This window comes from Phaethon lepturus, unplaced genomic scaffold, assembly GCF_000687285.1.
Source record: "Phaethon lepturus isolate BGI_N335 unplaced genomic scaffold, ASM68728v1 scaffold17797, whole genome shotgun sequence".
Classification (NCBI taxonomy): domain Eukaryota; kingdom Metazoa; phylum Chordata; class Aves; order Phaethontiformes; family Phaethontidae; genus Phaethon; species Phaethon lepturus.
Window position 1 is genome coordinate 15,965 of NW_010554220.1, and position 25,068 is coordinate 41,032.

Genomic DNA, 25,068 nt, shown 5'->3' on the forward strand with positions numbered 1-25,068 from the left:
CTCTTCTTTATGCAACTATTTTTGGAAACGTCACCACCATTTTCCAGCAAATGTATGCCAACACCAACCGATACCACGAGATGCTGAACAATGTGAGGGATTTCCTAAAATTATATCAAGTCCCAAAAGGCCTTAGTGAAAGAGTCATGGATTATATTGTCTCAACCTGGTCCATGTCTAAAGGAATTGATACAGAGAAGGTATGAGTACGTGAGGTAACAATTGAGATAGCAAGAGTTTGTGTCCATTGTGTACTTTCTTAGAAACAGGACTGTGTAACAGCATGTAACTTACTAACAAATTCTTAACTGCATGCCACTCCATTATTATATTTGTGTTTGGATCAAAAACTGGATATTTTAAAAAAGGACTGTTTTGCTGCTTTGGAAATATGCCTCTATTTTTCATTATGGTAAATGTTTTCTGCTTTCTAGTCTTACTTTGCTGAAATACTGAATAATTTTAATGTACTTAACTATTGAAATCAACGGGAAATTGGTCTTCAAATTAGTCCAAGAACATAATTTGGTGTCTAACCTACATCAGTATTATTCTGAAAAGTATTGGCATCTGTGAGTTGCAATGAAATGAGTTGGATTGTCTGGGACCTTTTGCTGGTGCCCAGGACATCGACATATCCATCAGCATAATTAGGATAGGATTTAATGGTAGTAGAGATTGATCTCCTTGAGCTAAAATCTCTTGGCTAGAACTTAAGGCCTTTGGTAGGGAGATACAGGAGATGTGGCACTGCTGGCAGCCATGTGGGGTAGAAGTCCAGTCCAGGACTTTAGATGTCAGAAAGGACTGGTCATTTAGGTTTCTTCAAAAGCTGATTAAAGGAGAAGGTCGTCTTCTGAGAGTGATTCATTGTGTGCCAGGACAGACCAAGTGAATTGTCCTCAGACCCTCTCTTTCTCCATGATATGTGCAGTGAGTCTGTCTGGCCTTGGATATTTTAGAGAGCTGAAGTCAGATGGAAGGGTTTCCACCTGCAATACCTTGAATGTACCAAGATACAACAGTTTTAGGTCTAGATTTTTGGTCAGTGGAGATCGGTGATGCTTCTGTGGACCTGATACACATCAGCTGAAAGTAGGCATTCAAGCTCCAGTTTCTGTGAAGGTTTCCCTCCTAAGAACTTAAAAGGCAAGTGTCTGAGGGACAGCATCATGACAGATTATTATCTTAAAATGTCTAGTGGTTGCAGAGCTTTGAAGTTCTTGCTTCAGTTGAATCTATTGCATAATATGGAATAATGGTGCAGCTTGTTCAGCTGTGTCAAGATGAAGTTGTAACACTGAAAAATTTAGTCTTACCTCATGCTGATGCAACAGCAGTTATCTTATTAATCATCTGCTGTGAAATTCGGTTTACCATCACAAATACAACTATTTTAAGTAACAAGGATTTTGATTTCTTTGATTCTTGTGCTTCAGTATGTCACATTCTTTAATATGTTAACTTCTTATACACTAATATCCTAACTTCCCAATTCATACAGTGTTAAAAGTGAGCTTTTATATTGTAAACTACTGTAAATGTATTCAGTCCTGTTGTGTAAACTCAAAACTATGTGACCGTTCAACTTTCATTTGCATTTATCTCCTTGCAGTTAATCCAGAGTCCTGTATTATTTCACTAATGTTTCGTTAGATTTTAATGATGCTTTGCAGTTAATTAGGAGAACCTATGCTTTAATTACTGAAATTTCCTTCCATAGTTTCCGCATATTGGGTTTTATAGATTATAAAAATGCAGTTAGAGCCATGATCTTTGACTCATGGTAAGCAGTGTTCTCTGGTCTGTAAGATAGTAGCAGCTGCTTAGCTAGATAATTAATATGGTTATAAAATCTGTGACTTAGGTTTTTAACAATTTTCCCTTGGTAAAGACTTGCCTAAACTTAGGGCTGGATCCAAAACCTATTTAAAACAGTGGAAGGATTTCAGGACCCTCTGCATCTGGACATCAGTAGTTGCATCTAATCGAACTTCCCAGAAAAGCCCATGTTACAGAAGAACAGAGACAAGATAAACGTAAGAACTTGAGCACCGGTTTGAATATTTTGGTGTTTTGTATCCCTTACAGCCTGCAAGTCTGCAAAAGCAACAGCACCAGCGGCCTGTAGTGCCTGCACTGAGCATCCCTGGGTCTGTATGAGTGTAAGGATCAGGCAGTTTGCTTTCAGCTGCAGGACCTTAGCCAAAGTCAGGATTTCTTTTAGCAAAAGGGTGGAAAGCTGCGTCGTAGCCAGGCAGCTTTCCTACCTTTATCTCCACTCAGGAAGGTGTTACAATGTGCTTCACCAAAACAAATGAGAAAATGTCGTAAATCCCAGCTGAGAAATGATAGAAACAGTGGTACAGTCCCAGAGACTAGTCACGTAGAGTGGATCGTTTCTCTTGCATTAGTTCCTTCATTACCCCTTCAAGCCCTGTCGTAAGACCCTCTGCATTTAAATTGAATCCATCTGTACTAATCCTAGAGCAGCAAGTGGATGGGATCACACTGTTGGGACCTCCAAGGTGCACAGAGTCAAGTCAGATTTATTATCGTAGACACAGTGGGGCTAATGGGACTACACTGCACCTGCAGCTGACCTGCTAAATCCAGACAGTGCTCCAGCGTAGGGTGGAATAGGGGATTATGCTCCAGGTCTTGAATTGCATCTCTGCACTGCTTTGTCTGACAGCCTGGACGTGACCTTAGGAGTTTCTTCCAGTCTAGTTTTCAAAGCTCCAATAATGAGATTCTGACCAGTCTGTTGTCTGGATATCTTTGCATCACGTGATTTCCCATTCTCCTTAATTTTTATGAACTTTTCAGTAAGCTTCTTATTACCTTGCAAAACACGTGTGCTCATGACGTATGATAATTAGTGAGGAATTTCTCAACTTTTCAGTTTCCATCAGACAGCTCAGACAGTTTCCACCATCCAAGGATGTTTTTCAACCTAACATCCTAAACTGTTCCAAATATTGTCACACTGCATTGTCACACTGGAATGTGTTTTGCAACATCATTTGCCACAAATTTATAATGCATTTCATTCAGTCACTCAGCATGTTGAAATGGCTTTGTTTTGAAATCCAAATTCAAAGAACAGGAAGGTTAATGTACTAACAAAGAATGAAATTTCTTATATGAGCGTTACAATAGGTTCCTGTGGTGATGAACAATCCTAGCAATTCGATGGAGTAAAAATAAACACATGTGCATGTGTTTCTTTGATAACTAACGGTTTTAAATTCATATGCTTGAAATTAAAATATAAGTTAATAACTTGATTGGAATTACTACCACTACACATATTACTACCACTTAATATGTGTGGATTGGTGGTGTCAGAGCTCAAATAACTATCTATTTTTGAATGACATACTCAGTGTGTAGTCACAAAGATGATCTTGGCTAAAACTGGTAAGGATGAGGTGGGAACTGAAGGCAAAGCAGAAGTTAGCATGGAGGAAGTTTAATGAAAATCTAGTCCTTGCTGCTCATGAGAGCAAGCTATCCCAAAGCGAAGTTTGTTTTAAAGCCCCATTCTGTTGTCCTTGTATGTGGAAGAGGACTTGTTCTCCCACACCGAAGTGACGATGCCTTAAGCCCACGGTTTTGGCTTTCCTGTTCTCCTTGGGAACAGCTCATCTTCGAATCCTGTCTTCAGACCACAGCACTTCAGCCTGTCTCTGAGTGTTCACAAATAAGAAATTAACAATGACACTAAAAGCATTAGCGTATTTATTATTATTACTTAAGGGGAAGCAAGTGGCCTCTGATCCATAATCTTAAATCACTTAGTCATGAGAGCCCTCCTCTGACAGCTGGGATGATATATGTAATACATGCACATGGACTCTTATCTCCTGGTGTAACAGTGGCTCAAACAAGATGGAATTGTTGTTAATGTTTAATGCTACAGGTTTGGGGCTTATTCGTCTAGTAATGAGCAGAGATAAAAATATGACAAAACTAAGAAGCCTTTATATACTAAACAGTATCTCTCATCCAGCAGAACCTGGGTTTTTTGAGAGGTAAAACAGAGGCAGTACATTCTCTGTATATGACCATTTTTAAGCAGCTAAAAAAATCTTTCCAGTAATAATTTGATATATGAAACACACACTGAATTCAAATCTCTTAGTTTTTATTGAAATCTCTAGGCAGCAAATGAAAAATTTATAGATATTAGCTCTTCTATAAGAAATAGGTCATTATACATGAAGGCAGAACAGCCATTAACTAACATGCAGATGTCTCAAGGTCTCATCTAATGATAACGTTCTGAAATGTCAGTAAACCCCAAAGATTTTCTCTTCTTGACCTCTATGCCGTTGTATGGCTTAGGATTTGCTCAGAAAGCAATTAAATAAAAGTCTACCATGTTTTAACAGTTGTTTCCTTCAGAAAAGCCATAGTTTGAAAGAGAAAAAAGGTGTCTATTTAGTCTCAACCTAATCATCAATGGTGATGTGAATAATGAGAGCCAATTCCACATTGCAATGACTGAAATGGAAATCATGGGAAAATAACACAGTAATAAAATTATTCACTGCTGGCCCACTAAGCTTTCATACAGGAGAGATGGGTTTATGGTAAATAGATACAGGTTGTAACATTATTAAACATTAATCTACAGGAGGACAGTGCAGTTTAGTTGTGTTTGCTGTTAATAAGATCTTCAAGAGCTGTAGTAATAATTAGTGATACCCTGAGACGCATAGGGGAATCAGTCTGCCATTCCTGTGTTGGCCCATCACATAGAGGTGTCTGTAAGTGCTGGCTGGATTTCCTCGTGGATGACTGGGGTAGAAGGCTTCCAAGCTTCGTGGCCAAAGAGAACTTCTACAAAATTAGGTGTGACGGCTACATACAATTCCCTGCTGAAGAGGGAAGGTAAAAATCGTTTGGACAAGTATTTTTGTTTCGTTGTAGAGGCGGGGTTGTTGGTCGTTCCTTGCAGATCGGGACGAGGTGAACAAGAAGTCTTCCCTCGCCTCACAGAGCTGAGCTAGGACCAGGTACAGTTGCAATCCACGGTTCTTTGGAGAGCGGGATGCAGGAGAGACGGTCAGGGTCTCACTGTCCTTCACACGGGTCCAAGAGCGGGGCCTGTGCACCCATGGGGCTTTCTGTTTCACCGTTATGGATGGTATGGATTATTTACCCCCTGTATGCACTGTGCAGAGCCAGGAAAGATTATCCACAATTGTCTCTGCCTCTTGGACGTCTTCATCTTGGGATTGATACAGATTAAACTATGAACCTGTCATAGGAAATGCCAGGGCTGTACACCATGGCTATGGAGCAGCTCATGAGCTGGGGGAAGAAGTACCTGAGTGGATGGGTCGGGCATTTTCCTGAGCACTGCCACCAAGGGGATGGAGCTGACAAGAGGGGCTCTCAGTTCCAGAGACCACATCTATGGGAAGGTCTTCTCCAGATCTGTTTTCTTAATGCTTTCACCCTTGAATGTCTTTACATAATGCTGCATGTTAGAAAATAAAGCCACCTCCAGAAAAAGCACGAAATAAAATAATCCTTCGATCGACTTCATTCTTCCAAGGGTGACCTTTGTGCCAGAAGTTGTCACTCCAAAAAACGTTGTGACTTGAGAGATTCTTTGATGTATGCCATACTCTTTCTGATGTTTATTTTTCTTTCTTTTATCTAAAAAGTTGATTTTAATGATAGAATTGCCTGTAGTCTGCTATCTTTTGCCCCATTAGAAGGTCATGTGATGATTGCGCTTGGGATAGATGTTATAGCAAAACTGAAAACTATAAAACCGTAAGCTGTTCTGAGAATTCTACAACCCTTATGCAACCTGGCATCTGCTACTTTGGGTCACTGGTGAATTTTACCAGTGTGCCACAGGGTGTTAGACAAACCAGCAGTCCCTGTGCTGCTGAACCACTTGATTCCTTAAAACACACGGCGATGCCTCTTGTCCTCCCGTTTTTCAGAGCTTTAGACTGATTCTCTCTGTGTTGACAATACTGAATTTAGTGGAATCGAGAGCCAGTTTCTAGGGATTTTTTAATGTCTTAATGTCTGAGTAACACTTGTTACTCAGTTTAAAAGTAGTTAGTTTTGTTATTACACTACTAAATCAAACTGTTTTGATCACAGGTTCAGATCATGGATTGTAAACAAGAAAACAAGCCAAACTCAACTTGTTAGACTTGATTTCCACATCTCTGTTTCTGAGCATTTAAATCCCAGTGACCTTGGATTTTACTGCAATTAAAACAGAGCACACCATTACTGCTGAAATTCAATTCTTAGTGCCAAGATACTCAGTGATGTATTAAAGATTACCCTAATGCATGCAGGGTTAATAATGGCTCAGTGCCATACATCACCGCTGAGTTACTTACAAAATTGCCTGCTTATTACAGGAAAATGCTCTGTGGTTTGCCAATCATCTGTTTTCTTACCTTTGTCTCTTTGGCCTCCGTCCAGCGCCGAATGTAACACTTTAAGCCAGGTCTGCAAAAGAATTCAACACTCAAATGAGCCAAATCCTTCTAAAAATCTGAATAACTTGGTCAGGTGCCTAGTGGGTATTGTGTTTTTTTGGAAAGAACTGACCTTGATTATGACTGCCGAATATGTCTGAAAACCCAGTCACCTTTCTCCACAAAATAGAAAGAGCTATCTGTGGCCTATAACTGATTAGAAGTTGGAGGAGTTCCGGTTATTTATTGTCAAAGCTGCCTTTTTTTAGTATTACAAGTATTTGTTATGGTTATTCATTTAGGAAACGGTCCTAGTTATCCCACCACTAAGACTGCCTAAGCTCGTTGCTTGAATATCAGTCAATATATCTCCTCGCTACAGCCCCGAGAAAGTGAGACTCCTGTGTGCTGAAAAAGAATTGCAAATCGGTAGCATTCACGACTCACCGACCTCCGAACTTTTTGTTAATAAGTCTTAACAGATTCTGTAATATATGCTAAGCCATCCTGTGGCGTTTTCCAGCTGGGGGAGATTTTATTAAAAATACTTAAACCCATCCTAAAATAGATTGTTTGGACACACTCTTAAGCTGTACAGTTTTTGTTTCAATTAATTTGCTTTTCTTTGAGTTCTTTGTAATATCTGCTCCCCATAGAATTCTTTGAGCTGTTCAAGGGGCTTATCTTAAAGTGCCTGAGCATGCTGAGGAAACAGATGGGAGAGGAAAAAAATCAGATGGAACCTCTTGGGAATTTTATTCCCACCTTACAGATCTCAAGCTGAAAAGATAGTGGGACATTCCGTGCCAATTCCCTGCGAGTCTTCCAGAGCTGGTTACTGCCTTTCCCAATCTCAAGCAGCAACCACAAGCTTTTCACTCACCACCAGCATTTTATGTATGCCATAGGGTGCTCTAGAGGTGACACCTCTGGAGTTGAATCCCTGCATTGGGTGTCACTGTGTTGGGATTTGTATCAGATGGGTGCCAGGCGATGGTGGCAGAGCTTAGCCATTGTTTTATGCTTCTTTGTGAAGATTTAACTTTCTGTGCGGAGAAGTGATAAATGTTATTCTGGACTTTACTTTCTTCTCGCTCAGCTTTGTAGTGGTTCGAGTCTTTGTGGATACATGTGTACTGTTCATGTGCGGCATGGAGCCTTGCTCCTTTTCTGGTAGAAACACAGCTTATACATCCAGCAAAGATTTTCCTCTGGGTAGAATTCAACTTCCTCCTCTCATTTTGCATTGAGATCTAGCAGGTTCTGTTCTTTCATGCTGCTTGGATGCATATGGGAAAGCTGAGTGTGAAGTCTGTGGCTACAGATTTATTACAGAGCAACTTCTGTAGCAGCACAAGCATCTGGTCCCTGTAGACTGCCTGCTCCAAGTCGTGTGCTCCAAAACCATCAGTTAGTAAAGCATTGCAGTCAGCAACCTTAATATCCTGCCTTGCTTATAAGCTATAGGTTTCACTGAGAAAGGTCTTGAAATCTCTAAGGAAATTTCCTCTTCAGAAATTTGCTTTGGTGGTTTTTGATATGCTGCTGACAGAATATACAGGCTAGAACAAATGTCCCAGCTGAACTTTGGTTCTACGAGCACGGAGCGTTGGAGGCATTTGCCAAACAGTGAAACAGTATGTTGAGCATTGCAGGATAGCGTCTCTCTTAAACCGAATTTCTCTTTTACGCCCATGTGTGCGCATTTGTACACCATATGGACTCACGTACAACCATGTTGCTACTGCGTTGTATCTTTTTAGTTGCACGCTGCCTTAAAAATGCTGAGATCTCGGTAAGAGCGTTTCATGATAAGAATGTCGAAGTCTTGTGTTCTCAATAAGGGATCAATTTCAGAAGCATATTTATCTGAATTTGAAGTGTTCATTTTCTCATTTTCTGCTTTTAGGATCTTTGGACTGTTTATCATTAGCTTCTGAATGCTTCTGTGTGATCCTGTATCACATTATGTGTATTCTTTGGAAGCAGGAAAATTACTACCTGCTGTAATCTGTGTTGCCAACAACCCCTTTCTACAGTACAACTTAATAGAGAAGCTGGTGGCATCTCTGAGAATGGTATTTGTAAACACAAAAAGAAGTGCCGCAAAGTCAGGCTGGAGCTCATGAAGTCCTGTGCTTGGAGCATACAGTAAATACGTAGCTGAATATTGAGATTGTCTATCTTTGCTCTTTTTTCCCCCTATGTATATCTACATTTATCTTTATCAGTCAAAGCTCCTTTGCCAAATCTTTTAATATTATTTCTTTTAGTTGTAATCTGTTTCATTCTCTGTTCTCAGTACTTGCAGTGTAGCAGACAAGAAAACTGAAATAAAGAATATTTGTTCCTGACTAACTCTTGGATCATTACTCACTCACTACTTTCCTAGTTGATAAGTGATGTCTCCATATATCTCTGTACAGTAATATGTCATTAGGAGAATCACTTTATCATGACATCAGAAAATTCCTGAATTATGCTTTCTACAACTGGCTTTTTCTGGGCAATGGAATTTTTTCTGTCTCTTCATATTAGACTTTTTTACTAGTGTAATGGTAGATATGTTTGTTGTGTCTATAAAAAGAATAATGCTTTGAGTGCTCACTTTTAATACTCTGTATTTATTTGTGAGGAAACAATATGCTGCTTTGCATCCAGGTGGCTTTTATTCTTGAGGGACACAATTAATTTACACTCTAAAAACAAAGGGTTCCAAAGCATCTCCAAATCTTACAGTAGCAACCTCTGCAATAGTTTAACCAATTTTTCCTGCAGTTTGGAAGCTTAAAAGATAAAATCTGGAAATCAGTCATGTATGAATACACACATTTTTCTTAAGAGCAGTGTTTGAGAATGCATAGCTCATGGCCTTGTTAAGTCAAAAGCACTTACATTACTGAAAGTATTAAAGGGATGTAAAAAACTTCTAACCATGATTAGGCCCAAGAGCAGATAAAAATGTTAAAAATCATCAATCATGATACAAAAGCAAGCAGAAATTTTCATTAGATTACTATTGAGAAGAAGAAAGATGGCATGTTTCTATTTTATTGTAATAAAGACAAGCTTTCTGTTTGATCCAGAAGTAGGGCTGAGGTGAAACAATCACTCTCAAAAGTAATTTTTGTTTTTTTACTGGAAAAACTGAGGTGTGCCCATATTTCTAATGGTAAATGGAATGAGTCGGGTAAGTATAAGTTTGTAAAATTGACATTTGCCCCTAATAAAATTATGGAAATGTGATACGGGATATGGTCAACAGTGACTCAGACAAGACATTATTACTAATGCAAATGATGGTTTATAGAGAACATGTCTTGTCAAATGTGTTTATTATTAATTTTTATGATAAAGCGGACTTATGCAGGGTATTTTAATGTGTTCTGTACAACATTTTGTTACAGAAAAATAGCATTAAAACAAATTGACTTATTCAGTGTTAAATCAAATAAAAACGAATTATCTGGTAGATCTGGAAAGGTGGTTGTAGGTGAGAAAACCTCATGCGATGGGGAAGTTTCCAAAAAGATGCTGTGCTTCATAGTGTTAGGCACAGGAAGCATCATCTCTCTTGTTTATTCAAGATGACATCAAGAGATGACCTGGTCATAGTCTATAAACACCTACATGTGGAAGAGATTTCAGGTGATTGCAGGTGTTTCATCTGAACAACAAGATGAGATCCACTGGCTGTTGCCTGAAAATTAAAAAAAAAAAATTTCAGAAACAACACGTTTTAAAAGGGAGAGTAGCTGTCCGTTGGAACAACTACCCTATGTCATTTGAGAACATTAAATCATGGCCTTCTAGGCTATAGTTTTACCAGGTATTCTGGGATTGATATGAAAATTGTGAGTGCGAGAAGTTAGTGCGGGTGGTTGCAGTAGCCCCTGCTAATCTCAGACTGTCATAGTACAGAGGATAGGAGAAAAATTTCTACTTCACCTTTTTACATTCATTATATCTTTGACCACAAAGGAACTTTGATATATTGAAATAAGAAAGGGACTAAATGTTACTATTAAACTAGAAATTGTTTACTATTTGCCCATTCCATGCTTTAGGACCTTTAGTAATACTTTACAGTAATATGTTTTATACCGCTTCTGCATTAAACAGAAATGAAAATCGTGGCTTTACTTCAATATTAACATGACCATTTGCCTCAAAGCTTAGTCAGGGTTACCAGAGTCTCCCTCTGTTTGCTAATATTCAATGGCAGTCAACACATTGACCCAATGTCCATGTTTCTCACACTGTCTGCAGAGCAAGCTGCCAGATTAATTCCATACAATGAGAAATTAATCAGTACTATTGATCTGCAGTCTTCTTTATATGACTTCCAGCATGCTTTTAATCTCATGCCCTTTTCTATTATTTATCCTAGGAAAACTTTAAAAGGTTTTATATGTTTCTCAGCGCAATTAGCACAATGCATTTTAGGGTTATAAGGGCATATAGTGTGTTTAGGAGGATGTGCAAGTATTAAACACACAGTTTACAAACCTGACAGGACCCACAGGTTTTCTCTTTCTTCGGGTGTATTTTGTTACTATTTCAATAGGGAAAGCTATTTAAGGTAAGAAATTAATTGAAGGTCTTATTTAAATGATCCGCTATAAAGACATCTTCATGTTCACAGGACAGTTTTTCACTCACCTTTACTTTACATTTCATAAGGTTTCATAATACTTTCTTTTTGCTCTAATCTCAAACTCCTTGGATTTTCTAGTCTGTAAGCCCTCCAGGGCAGGTTACTTATTGCATGTCTGTACAGCACTGAAACGAAAGTGTAGGTGTGTTTGGATATGCATTGGTAAGTGGTCATCTACATCAAGAATTTTGAAGACTAGGTTTTCTGGATGTGAGCAAAATGTGGTGTTTTCTATTGTGAATGGTCCGTCTCTGCATGTCTTCAAGCTCCTTCAGCTCTGAGCATCCGTTCTGTGCTCCAGCAGGGATTGAGCATAGCAGCAGGCAGATAGTCTGGGCACCAAGGCTGGAGGGATATCCACAAACAGGACATAGTAGTGCCACCTGCACTTCTGGAATACAAGTGTGAAAACTATTAGGAATGAGAACAGTGTAACAGAATAGTCCCTTCTTCCACATCGCCCTTTCACGTGCAGTGAAAGCAGTAGATGGGTAGAAAAAGACTACCCCAATTCAAGATAAAATTCTCACCGGAAGCTTTATGAAATAACTGAATGGATGGATCTTAAGATCCACCCAGGCAGCTCTTAAGATCCATCCATTCAGTTATCTCAAAGCATGCGCTGGCCGGGTGTCATGTTCCCAGCTGATTATTTTCACCTTTCTTTTATTCAGGTTCTCTCAATTTGCCCAAAGGACATGAGAGCAGATATTTGTGTGCACCTAAACCGGAAAGTTTTTAACGAGCACCCTGCCTTCCGGCTGGCTAGCGACGGCTGCCTGCGAGCCCTGGCTGTGGAGTTTCAGACGATCCATTGCGCCCCGGGGGACCTCATCTATCATGCTGGGGAAAGCGTTGATGCTCTTTGCTTTGTGGTCTCGGGATCCTTAGAAGTCATCCAGGACGACGAGGTGGTGGCTATTTTAGGTACTGTGATTTCTATTTAAATGGTGGTGGTTTGGATGTATTTGCCTTCTGCTTAGCTTCAAATATTAATAGTCTTGCCTAACATCAGCTGGGACTACAGGAGGCTAGTGGTTGTCATAAGATGGAGATGTTGTGTCTCCAGAGATGCTACTCTAGAAGCAAATCCTTCATCTTTCATGCCATTGGGAATGCTCTTTCTGCCCAGCGTGGCTCACTGGTCACAGTTAGAGTGTCGCTGAGCAGAAGAGAGTGGCATCTGTGTGCTTGACATCTTTTAAATAGCACATTGTTTTATGTTAGTCTCTCAGGAGGATTTCCATGTTAACCTTCACATAGGGCTTTTCGTTTGTCTGTATTCTAGCCCAGAATAACACCTGCAAACAGTCTCTTCAAGGAAACAAAATTGTCACTTGTAGTGAACTGACTTTACAGAAAATAAACAGTCTGATCGAACTATGCAAGGAGATGGGGATGCACCATCTATCCAGCCCCAGATGAGAAGTCTGAGTAATAGGGGAGCTCCAGGTTAATCACCCTGTCACCCTGCTGTGGTGCCTGGTTTGCCAGCCGTGGGTGGGAAAGAGCCTAATGCAGACTCCTCGCTAGCTTGTGCGGGATTGGGAAAGTGGTAGCAGATGGTGGGACTGAGTGGTCAGCACTAGTGTTGAGGCAGGAATCATCCTCAGAGGCAGAACAATGTAGAGGAAGAACTGGTGGCTCTGCGTGAAAACCATCCAGCGTCTGTCTTGCCTGTTTAAAACAGACTAATTTATTGTAGAATTTGTCTCCTGTTGAATATATTAGCTATTTGCCTTCTCTTCAAGTGGAGCTGTGGCTCCCTGAGGGCAATACTGGTTGTGAATCAAGGCTTCAGCTCCTTCCCAGCTGGCAGCAAGGGGGAAGGGAGGAGGAATGAAGACAAGCAGTAGCCAAAGGAGACTCGTGACATCTTGGTATACAAGCCTCTGTACATGCGTCCCGCACTGGGGTGGGCTGGGCAGTGTGTGGGTGGGAGGATGGGACTGCATGGGAACGGCTCCCTGAGGGCATAACCCAGGTCCTCCCAGGTGGAGAGTATCAATTCAGGAAAATGCACATCCATGCTCTTTCGAATTACCTGCTGCAGCTTTCTGTATTCTAGTACATACTAAAGTTTTTGAAAAGAGAGATTTAATGTAAGAATGAAACCATTCCCGTATTCAGATGTGAAGTCATTATGGCGAAAGCTCCTAAATCTGCAGTTTCCATAGTAAAATACTCCTTGTATTTCAGCTCACTGGATCATTTAATTTTTATTATTAATCTCAGTGATGATATCCTGTATTTGCTTACAGCTATTTAAAAACCAAAAACTTTAAGAGTAAGTAGCAGCATTTAAATACATAAATTATTTTCTGGGTATTACAGTGAAAACAAACAATAAATATGTAATTTACTGAACTAGAAGCCATCGCTGAAAGAAAACTTTATTGCATTTACTAATGAATAGCGCGTGCTTGGAATGACTGTAAGAGCCTTTTGTTTTACCTTGTAGATATGTTAAATCTAGTATCTATGTTATTCTCCATTTGGCTGGAGTGACTTTTAACCATATCTAGTTGAAGTGAATTACCTTTAATTACCAAAAGTGCCTTCAATTCTGCCATGGCTGCTGACAGGCGATCCCATGACGCAGAGCTATGTTCATTGTGTACTACAGGGATTGGCAGAATGTGTAAATGTAACTTAAAGCGAGATAAACTGCTTCTTCTAGTCATAGAGCACACTGAAGAGCTTTTTCATGCTCTGACAGCTTATTTAACAGAATAGCAAACTGAGTAATTATGAGATGTCGTATCCAAAAAATTTGGTTGTGGAAGAAAATCTCTCCTAGATGTAGTTGCAAAGACATTTAAGACATTTATAGTGGCAGCTGTGGCACCTGAAATAGCGACTGCAGATCAGACGGTGAAGAACATAATTTTTAACAATCTGTTCTGCCTTGAGAAGTTCAAGCACAAGGAAAATGAATCTGCCTAAGGGGGAGACCAGGTTTAAAAACCTCTGCCTAACGTGAAAACCTCTGTAGCCTGCTTTGATGCTCCAAGCATCTGCTGTCACACTGGGTTTCCTAGGGAAAGTCAACTTATGGGGTCGTACTGCCAGTCTGTCCATCTTCTCCATCCCCCAGCACTAACCTCGAGTGGAAATGCAATAAGTATCCTTTGGAAACTTGTCCTCATTAATTTCGTCTATGGGAGCAGGAACGTGGCAGGACGTGCTGTCTGCCAGTCTCTGCTCCTTGCAGAGCCATCCATTTCCTAAGTTTGCTTTGGAACTGGTACTTTGCCGTTACTGTTGTAATAGTGTAATGTTATTTAATATGATAGTGTTATTTGCCTTGCTTAAAGAGAGAGAGAGAGAAGGTGTGTCCTTTTTTTTTTTTTCCACCACGCTCACCCACAGGTGGAAGTTTTGGTGTGTTCTTAAAAGTGGTATATCCTAGAAAAGTGCATCAGATGGGGACACCAAAACGCGTTAAGTACATGCATCTTCCATCTCTTACATTCGTGTGAGACATTCTGTCCGAAGTGCAGAGCTTCGTCCCCGCTCAGGTCCCAGCATGAATCACGCCATGATGTCGCTGCTTTTCCCCGTCTCCATCTTCCCTTATCACGTTCCCTTCCCTCACAGCCACGGTGAGTTGGCACACCCAGCCTCCCTGCCTGCCGAAACGGTGTCCTCAGGAGACTTGGCATCCCGTGCAGGTGCTTTCTGCAGGCTCCACTGTGGAGACAACAACCCTTTTGTTTAGCAGCATTTTTCCTGGCTCAACGGCCCCAGCTTTGGCATGTCTTGTGCTCGAAAGCAGGGGAAACCCAGTGATTGACAGGGAAACTTGCAGCACTATGCCATTTTGTTCTCTCCTGGTTTGGTTTGGGTTTTATCTGTGTGTAATTAAATGCCAGCTGCTGCAGTAATCAGCATTACAGAAATCAGTACAGGAAGAGGATGAATCCAATTGTAGATCCAGTTTATAGGACTCATTAACGAAGATACCCAGGTGCCCCATTACGTTCCCCTCATTAGTCACCTCCGTTTCTCGAGGGCAGTCTCCCACCTTTCGCAGGTACTGACTGCTGCTGCCGCAGCCGAGCGCACCACGTGCGGAGCTGGTGTGATGGGATGCTGCTTCACTGGGGGAAACGAGATCCAGTCGTTTTAACATAACTCATCTGCAGTTGCCAGGATAATGGAGAAGGGCAAACAGTCTTGTCTCTAATTATCAAAACTTTCCTAGCAAGTGAGGTAACCCTGAGAAGGCACGTCAGTAATTTTCCACCGTCTCAAACAGGAGTAAACAATTTAACTGCCACTGCTCTGCATGGGGAGGTGTTATCAGCAGAGAAGTCTTAGGAAGGACTGGGGGTTTGAAGTCCTCCAGGCTAGTGAAATGAAGCATCTGCTAGCAGAGGGCACCTAACAATTCACCCTGCCGCAATTAACCTGAATTTGCTGCTGGCAAGGAGTTTCACCTAAGTGGTGATGCCAACCAAGTTTCTCTGGAAGCTGCTTTCCAGCACCCGCTGTTTGCACAGCTGACTGCCTAAGTTGTACAGTAACTTAAACCAGGCAGATTGATTAATGAGGTTTAAAGAAGTCATTTTGCTAGCAGAAAAATAATGACCCACCACGTTCAAATGTTGATTGTAGGAATTGATCAAAAATATTGCTCAAATTGCATAGCGATAAAAATATCTTGAGCAGTGAAATCCTGGTGTGGGCTGAATGAATTGAATTTTGATGGTCAAGCCAGAATGAATACAAATTTAATAGCTCATGTTTCAGCCATACTTAGGGTCCTGATCCCATATGTATTCAATTAGGTTGTTATTTGCCTTTACGTCTTGCATGTTAATTCTCAGCATGTTCTGCGTATAGTCCCAGAGCAACCCGTTGTTCATTGGATTTATTGTACTTAGGCAAGCCAGAGTTTCACTTATTAAGGGTCTGCTTCATGAATTATTTCCAAATGTTTGGTCTGGGAAGGGGATATTATGCAGTATCAGAGGAGTTAAGGAAAGCAAGAGTGCAAGTGGCGTGTTTTCCTGAATTTGGTATGACAGCTGAAAATAGGGATAAGTCTTTTTTTCTATTCTTAGTTTTATATGTGTTTGGAAGTCAAAAGATTAAGTTTTCTACCAAAATCACCCAGAGGAAAGTTCATTAGATGCTGAGCAAGTAGCAGCTCCTACTTAGGTGAGCAGGAGACCCAGGCACTCCATAACTCTAATCCGTGTGCGTTAGTAATTTGGTGTTTGGGATCTATGCATCAACGCTTTGAATTTCCTTGGTGTTTTACAGCTGGGCATGTGCTTTGTGTAGGACAGGACTGACCGTGTATGATGCACCATATGACACGATAAACTGTCACTCCAGTTCCATTTCATAGTATTAGTAGCTCATTCTGTGATTTTAATTAGTTTAGTTGCAGCTTGGGTTTCTTCTCAAGTGGAATGAAGGTGACAGAATTTGCCCCTATGTCAAATCAGCTCTTGACATTTTATACTGAACTTTTTTTTTGTTTTTCATGCGAAGTAAACCAAGGCAGAGTACTTGTGAGAGTTTCCTCAGGTTAGTAACATGCAGCTGGTAGCAATTTACAGAACAGGCTGTGTCCTATTTCATCTATAGGAAAAGTCCCTTTTGTTCCGATGAGTTAAAGCTCTAAATTAACTAAGAGGAAAATTATTCATGAAGTAAGAGATTGGGTTAGTCCAGCTATCAGGACTACAATAGTTAATGTGATGCAGGTTGTTTTTAAGTGCTGAATCTCAAAGTATTTTGCAAACGACTTGAAGGATTACTGATCTGAGAACCAACGTGACGTGCTGCTCTGCGCTGTGCAGTTCTTCTTAAGCACGTGCCTTGGAATAAGTCACATCTTGCAGGTCTGGTTTGGCATGCATAGTACCATGTAAGATATAGTCCTACTGATGCTTCTTCAAAAGTGTTACTGGTTATTACTGACATAGTTGAAGGGAACGTTCAATTTTTCACATTATTTTGTAAATTTAAAATATTTTCGTCTCTATCTGCATGGTAGTTAACTATAATAAGAAGCATCAATCTTAATTTAGTGCCAGCTGGCGTGTTATAGATGTGATCTGCAGCCTCCAATGTCAGAAAGATTCCTTTCACTGAATTGAAATGTTTTTGAATTAGACCTGCATGCTTCACTGCCAAACCCAGGAACTCAAAAGTCTTGGCAGCGCAAGAAAAGGACAATTATTTAAAAATCATGTGATATATTTCTTTTAAATCAGACTAACAGTTTGAGGCAATCTGATTTGCCTTGTGAGTTCTGAAGATGGGGGAAATGGTCATGCTTTCAAGTTTATTTCCTCAGCTGGGAAGGTTAGAAACTTATTTCTGTATGAAATCAAAATGGAGATATCCTGCATCTAGGAGCTCAGGCTTCGAGAAAAATAAGAAGTACCAGGAGACTTGCACTAAAAATGAGAGAGATGAGGGGAGAATATCTATATAGACTTTTTGCTCTTCTTGCAGCAGTCCTCAATGCTGGAAGAAAGGTAAATTTTTTTTGTGTTTCCCAGTGTAGATGGAAAAGTTTGAACTGTGTTAAATAACGCAAAGTACCTTTGCCAGCATGGACTTGAATCTTTGGCACAGTCTCTTGTTATTGTTTCTTTATCGACTATTTTGATAATCTTTCAAATGCTAGAAATGCTGTTTTCTCCCACCATGCTGCCCTTTCGCATGTTAATGTGCAGTCCTTGTAGAGCTGGATTTCTGACTGGTCAGTGTTCAGCTCTGATCTGATTTTCAAGGGAGTTCTGGCCCTTCTGCATGCCCCAGAAAAAGCTGAAGTTTTGGCTAAAACATTAACAGAGGCAAGGAGTCCTCTCTCACAGACTAGTAGTCATCTCTGCACATCACAGGCTGCTTGCAGGAAGCAGCAATGTCCCAGACGGCAGGAGGCAGCTGATGAATTTGCACCACGGCATCACCTCCATCTTCTCCAGATCCCCTCTTCAGACATCAACAGCCGTATCGGCTCAGTCCAGAAATCCAGCCAGCCCGGTAGCCTGTCTCCAAAAATGGCCAATAGTGGATGTACAGGAGAAAGTAGGAAGGTGAAGTAAGCAAACAGTGATACTTTCCCAGAATATCCTCCAACCCTCCATTGAATTGTATTTCAAGGCCTTCCTCACCCAGAGGGAAATCTCTTATTAGACACAGATGGATTTTATTCCAAGAAAACATCCCATAATTTTATAAACCTATGCAACCAGTCCCCATGTCCCATGGCAAGGAGCTGCAGAGCTTACCTACTCACTGAACCATCGGAGCGCTGTGTACTGCTCTGGGTAACTGGAGCTGGTTCCCTCCTCGCTCCTTGGATTTCTACATCACTTTGAGATACCTCTGTCCTGCAGCCAGAGGTTTCACTGCAGATGTGTAGACACAGGCAGATGTATTTATATGAATATACACACCAGTATATCTAATTATGGCTGGACTTGATATTTGGTCACTGACCTCCACCGCTGTGCATGCTGCCATCACTTCATGGCTATTGGTGCCTGAGCTGATTAAATGAATATTTTCTCTACATGATACAGTTTTACTGATTCTGCAACAAAATCAGCCTTTGCTTTTCATAAGCAACAGAAGATTTGAGCATATCATGATGGAAAGCCTACATTATTCATCACGTCTGGCTTTTGCTAATGTGACTGATGGGACTTTGGAGATGTTTTAAAAAGCGGGGGAGGGTAGCTGGCCTATTAGCTAAGACTGCACAGCACAGAAAAACCCCTCATCCACCCTAAGAAGAAGTCTTGGTCCCTTTTATGTGTTTTTCCTCAGTGCTATTTTCCACCAAGAATTTATTCTTTCACTACCTACCCAAACTTTCTCCCAAAGGCCCCATCAGGTTCTCATTTCTACCAGGGTATTTCTTAGCTCAGTTTCTGTCCCCATCTGGAGAAGGATAAATTTTGCCTTTACATAGGTATATATACATGAGTTCTGAGACACTGTTTAACAAGTCTTCCCTCTCGGAGTCCAAGGACTTTCTCATTCCCTTCACAAGCTCCTGGGGAGTTTCATAAGGCCCTTAAGATTTTTTTCTGTCTGAAAGGTTCAGGCATGAGCTGCTGTCTCACAAATTGGCAGGTCAGTTCATGGTGCAAGGCAGTGGAGAACATCTGCCTCCCCACTTCTGTATGGGAGACTTCTCATAATATAATATAAAAGATAGAATAGTGCCTATAAAAATCATTATCTATTATATAGTTATATACCCTATGATTGTCTCTAAATATATATACAAACATGCATGAATATGTATGTATGTTTTATGTACAGGCATATGTACATAATACACCAGCAAATTTTTGTCCGTGTTCAGGATGATACCGGTGTAGCTCTTTCAGAAAAAATGATGCTTGTCAGCAGCACCCCGCACATGTCCTTTTGGTTTCCGTGGTTCTTTCAGTCCCCAAATCCTTACACCCATGTTCCCACCAGCTTCAATCCAGCAGTATCCAAATCCTGATGCTCCTCTTCCCTCTCCTCATACCAAGTGCAAAACTTAGGTTCTCACTCTCATTTTACAGCATCCCTTTTTTCAAGTGATGCTTCGGGCACTGTAAGAGCAGGGGCAGGAGGACTTCCCAGAGCTTTGCCTCCATTCAGGAGAGGTGTTAAGGCCACTCGGGACTCAGGGCAGTGCGGATTTGGGAGGTAACATGCTGGGGCCTCAAGAGATCTCTAGAGGCAGGCTTTGAAAAGCCTTCAGGCTGCATCAGCCCTAAGTGCCTCTGTATTCCCAGCCCAGCCCTGGGCTTTCCCTGGAGGTGTGCACGTGTTGTACAAGCGTACAACATACGCGTGCCCCTCTGTTGCTGGTCTTTCAGACCTACCAGTTCAATTTTCTGTTGCAACTCTGGAAGGTTTTTCTCATTGAGTTGCGCCACATGAAATTAAACTTGAATGAATAATTACCGCGCTCTACTCAGTGAACTACAGTTAATAGGGATGAAGTATAGTACATTAATCTCTGTATTTATGAGGAAAGACACACTGTTTTGCAGAATCTGGTTGGTTTTGTTTTCGTTCAGTACATTCCTTAGCACATTTATTACAGGCAAACAAGACTTGTAAGTGTGTGGGGAAAATGTCAAATTCAAGAACCCTTAAACGCTTCCAAGATTTTATACTTTCTGAAGAGAATAAACCCCAATGTAAGAGGAGCTTTATAGCTTCACCATTCAAATCCGGTGACCAATGGCTCATGCATGGAGGAGTGAATAGTTCAGTTTGTCATGTCCCAGCCCTTCTGAGGAACCCAGTGCAGCTCACTGCCTCACTGAACTGAAGACAACGGGGAGATCTGCTCAAGTTTAAGAATGGGGATTTAATTTACCTGTGATTTGGGTACACATTCTGTAAGACAACATTGTGCAGAGTTTTGGAGTGAGTATCCACTGCTTTCAACTTCTTGGATTAAATTAGCTACATATTACCTTAAATTTAGAAAGAAAACAAGTATTTTGCTCACATTTCAGTGGAGAAAACGTAATAGTCCCTATTATTGAATTGTGTCATTTTAACTGCACTCTGCAGCCATTGAAAGCAGGACTCGATTGTGTCCTGTGTCCATCTCAGAGAGCAAATCCATTAAGCAATTTCGTGCATTTTGAAATTGAAAAAAGAGACCAGAAATGGTCTCTTTTCTATGAATTATGTAACTGTGCTGAGTATGTCTGTAAACCAGGTTTTGAACTGTGGGTATAGGCAAGGACAATTAACTGCAAAGGGTGATTCAAAACAGTACATTAGGTAAATGATATGTTAGTAGGAAATGCTCTGTGATAAGGAGAGCATTTGAAAGCAACTTGTTCTATAAATTATACTGTCTGTATTATGTATTGTAGTTAATTTTAATGACATCAAAATATGTAGAATTATTTAAAAGCAGTTCAATGAGAATGCAGTTATAACCTTTCTGGGGGATGATTCTGCTATACTGACTTTCGTTAGGAAATTAAAAAAAGAAAATGAAGATAAGGACTTGCACATTTTATTTTACTCTAGATGAAAAATGTCGGATAGGTCTTACTGGATCCAATACCTAAAGCAGAAATGGAAATAGAGAAGTAGAGCCTCTGACCCCAAAAGTTATAAGGTTGAATAAATTCTTACGCTGGTCTGTGTTCCCAAAATAGAGTTGAGTGAAATGCTAGAGTAATTAAAAGAGGAAATATCAAAATGTATTACCTTTTTGATCCCAAAACTACAAAATCAGTAATGTTCACTAAGGAGCTGCTTGAGGTACCTGAAATCAATAGCGATATCACCACTAACTGTTTGATTTCAGTTTCCTTTTAATAACTGCTAAAATAAAGAGCTTTGATATCATTGGGTTCTGAAACAAAACATGCCCTTTGTACCATGGCTTCTGCTTCAGGATTTGAGGTGTCAGCCACAAACGCATGCCATGGCCCTCGCCCAGACCGTGGCTGGGAAGCAGCTGGGCAGCAAGAGGCAGCTTTGGGTGCTTCAAGGCGCTTTCCGCTGCTACTTCTTCTCAGAGCAACCATGGGGTCCAAACCTGAAAGAATCCGATGTCCTGATCCTCCCCGCTTGTTCTGCATCGGTGTCTAGCATGGCTGTCTGGGAGTGTGGATTCCTCACAGAGAAAAGGAAACTGGGGGATGTGGAGGAGTACTTCTCATGCACTTCCAACCCTGGAGCTCTTCTGACCATGGAACTGGACTATGGCTAGTCCTAAGTCCTCAAAATGTGCAGGGTGAAGGTCAGGTCCTCAGCATCAGCTGTTCTGCTACACTGCCTACCAATGTGGAAATAGCCTTCACGTGTAATTTTCACATCTGGTTGAAGTTATTTATGTGTGCAGGTTTCTAAGGTGTCAAACCCTTTCTTAATCAGCAAACATTTAAATACAGACTTAAACATAAGCCTCTACTTAAGTGGATGTGTAGGATTTAGAACTAGACTTCTGGATTTGTTTAAGAATTAGAGCCTGGTATTTAGAGGTTAGAAGTCTCAGGGCAGTTTTTGGTGGGTTTTCAGAAGAAGTTTGCCACTCACATGGAAGTAGAAATGTTTAAACATCATTTAAAGTGTGGTCCTTGGGCCCTGGAAGATGGGTCTTGCACCATGCTGCAAAGCCTTGGTGATGTAGGAACCTAGATGTCACAAGTTCTTGATGAGAGCAGGGCTCCTAAGTCACTTAGGAACAGACCCTCAGAAATATTCAATCACCTGAGCATTATTTAAGTGCTTATTGTATTCAGGAGCCTTTGAAAAATCTATTATCTGCAATCTTCAGCCTCAAGGAGACCTTTACGATCTGGCTTTTATGCTTTGTGACATTTCACAGAGCAATCTATAAATACCTCTAAAAACCTGGGGCTACTGCTAAGGATACTCAAGTACCTCAGATACTTTTAAAACTTTTACCCTTACTAGTTTTCACAGTTGGGAGCTTATGTTAGAATAATTGGAAGCAATCATTTGTGTGCTGAAGAGCACTGCATAAGCTTTACCTTTTAACAAATTCATCCTGCTGTTTTTCAGGTAAAGGTGATGTGTTTGGTGATATCTTCTGGAAGGAAACCAGTCTGGCCCACGCATGTGCCAATGTACGGGCTCTGACATACTGCGATTTACATATTATTAAACGAGAAGCCTTGCTTAAAGTGTTGGACTTCTATACTGCTTTTGCAAACTCCTTCTCAAGGAATCTCACCCTCACCTGCAATTTGAGGAAACGGGTAAGGCGACAGCTCTCGTTTTCCCCTTTCTTTCACCAAGAGATTGCACACTCTTGCAGACTGTTTGCAGCGTTTAACAACCCCCAATTTACTCTTGCTGTTTTCAGGTCATTGCAGATTAACTGGCCTTTCAACAAATGTTGTCGCTTGTTCGTTAATGATGGCTCAATAAAAAATTCCCGTCGATTTGCAGCTCTGAGAAGGAGTCCTAGCAGGGTGACCTATGAACTACGTTTCTTTTCCTTTTCTTCACAGTTGCTGGTTTTTGGCTTTTTTTCCCCCATTGCATAATGTATCAAGTTGTGTTTTATAGTCTGATAGAATCTAGATTCTGGATTCCTCAGAGGTGAGGTTTAGTCTCTCACCTGCTAAGATATAGGTCAGAGGACAGTCTGATGGATCTGCATGGCATAACCCAACTAAAAGAAATTTATTGATGTTAAATAAATAAGATATACGCAGCAAAAGTATTATATTAATACAATACCTGCTTCTCTCACTTGCATGGTTTAGAGTATTAATATGGGAAGGTTAATAAAGCTTGGTAGTGATTTTACATTCACAGCTCACTTCTTAAACCTTCCTGCTCATTTTATAATCAATCAGCAATGCTCACTATCCATTAGTCCTTTCAAAGAACACTCCATCTAAAAATTAATTAGCTATCAGGACCTATCTTGAAAACAGGTTAAGGGATTCTTTAATTTGCATTGTGGCTGCAGAATTTAATCTTTATGATGGTTTTTTTAAGATTGATGAGGGTTATATAAATTTCATTTGCATAGAGAAATCTCATAACAATGATTTATAGATTATTGAGCATTAACTGTGATCCTCTAGCTGCTGTAACACATTTTTTCTTCAGCTATATCTAGGGTATCTCACCTGATAATGTACCAAGGCTACCTCAGTATTTTACCAGATAGTTTCAGCCTCTATAGTAACAGGAGTTCAACACAACTCAAATTTTACTTTTCTGAGTCTAGTTTCTCTCTAGCCACTGGACCATCTTACAAATGCTTCTTTCAAAGGAGTTGAGTTAATTTTTAGTGCATTCCTTGTGCTCATTAATATACCAAGTGTGGCACAAAATACCCACGGCAAAAAGCAGATGCAATGGGATTACAGTCCCCCTCTGTCTGTGCTGGAGTCTGAAAGAGCTGAATTATAATCAGGTTTGGTTCCAGCTTGTCAACTTACCTCTGACTTGAAGCTTGTTAACTCTGCTTCAGACTTGAAGAAGGGCTTTGGGGCTTGCAAGCTGGTTTGGGGTTTCTTACTTATTGCTTCTCTGTTCATAAGATGTCTTCCAAGCCTTGACTTCAGCATCCCTCCCTTGCCATCTCCCCTACCTACAACATGCCACCGGCTACAGTCCCGTGATGACGATTCTGCTCAGGCGTTGTTGACGGTGATTTCATGGGACAAGATTATGCCACATACATTGTGCCAAAATGTATTCTTTCCTTCTTAAAATCATGAACCTGTCACTTCAGCTAGCTTCCTGGGACTCCCCCTTCCCCCATTAGCCATGACAAGGTTGCATACAGCAAAAACACGTAGATCTTTTCCTGACAGGGCAATGTGCTGGAGTTCAACCCTGTAGTCCAGGGATGCATATGGAGAATAACCTCCTGGCTGGGTTACCATGAATATTCTTCTCTCCTACACACCTTTTTTTTAGGAAAATTGGTTCCCCTGCAGGGCCCTGCCACAGGGAGTCACCCAGGTGGAAACAGTTGTGGAACTCAGGTCCCCAATACAGATACCTGCTGTATAGCTCCATGTTAGGTACCTGGACTTTGCCATGGGAGCAGTGACTCAAAGCAAGAAGAACAGCAGTTCTAAAGAAATGCTGGATTTTGCACAGGGAAAGGAAATGTCGGTTGGGTGCATGTGCGGGCATTACACTGGAGTGGATGGAGAGTCAAAGAAAGGTCGTGTCAATGTGGTACATGCAGGGTGGAGCTCATTTCGCTAAAAGCTGGGTGATGACATCCAAGCTAGTCACCAGTTGCCTTTATAGCCCATGAGGAATGGTTCTTCCATAGGGCAATCATGTGTCCCCTCTTCAGTGCCCAGTCTGGGATGGGAAAGTCATCCCCTTTCTGTTGTCTTTTGAGAGAGTCCTTGATCACTAACTTTTAAATACCCACAGTACATCAGATGAACTCCACCTATGATGCCTCCTACAGTTTTAATCAAGAACTAT

The 25,068-nt window shown here is 40.8% G+C and overlaps 1 protein-coding gene across 1 annotated transcript; it reads left to right on the top strand.

Moving 5' to 3' along the window:
* On the top strand, positions 1-24,704 carry LOC104624426 (potassium voltage-gated channel subfamily H member 5-like; the record flags this gene model as incomplete). The annotated part of the gene is made up of 4 exons (XM_010291789.1): positions 1-200; positions 11,796-12,048; positions 22,660-22,873; positions 24,674-24,704. Coding segments are annotated over 4 exons (698 nt in total), but the record flags the coding sequence as incomplete, so codon positions are not given.
* Between the last annotated feature and the right edge of the window lie 364 nt (positions 24,705-25,068).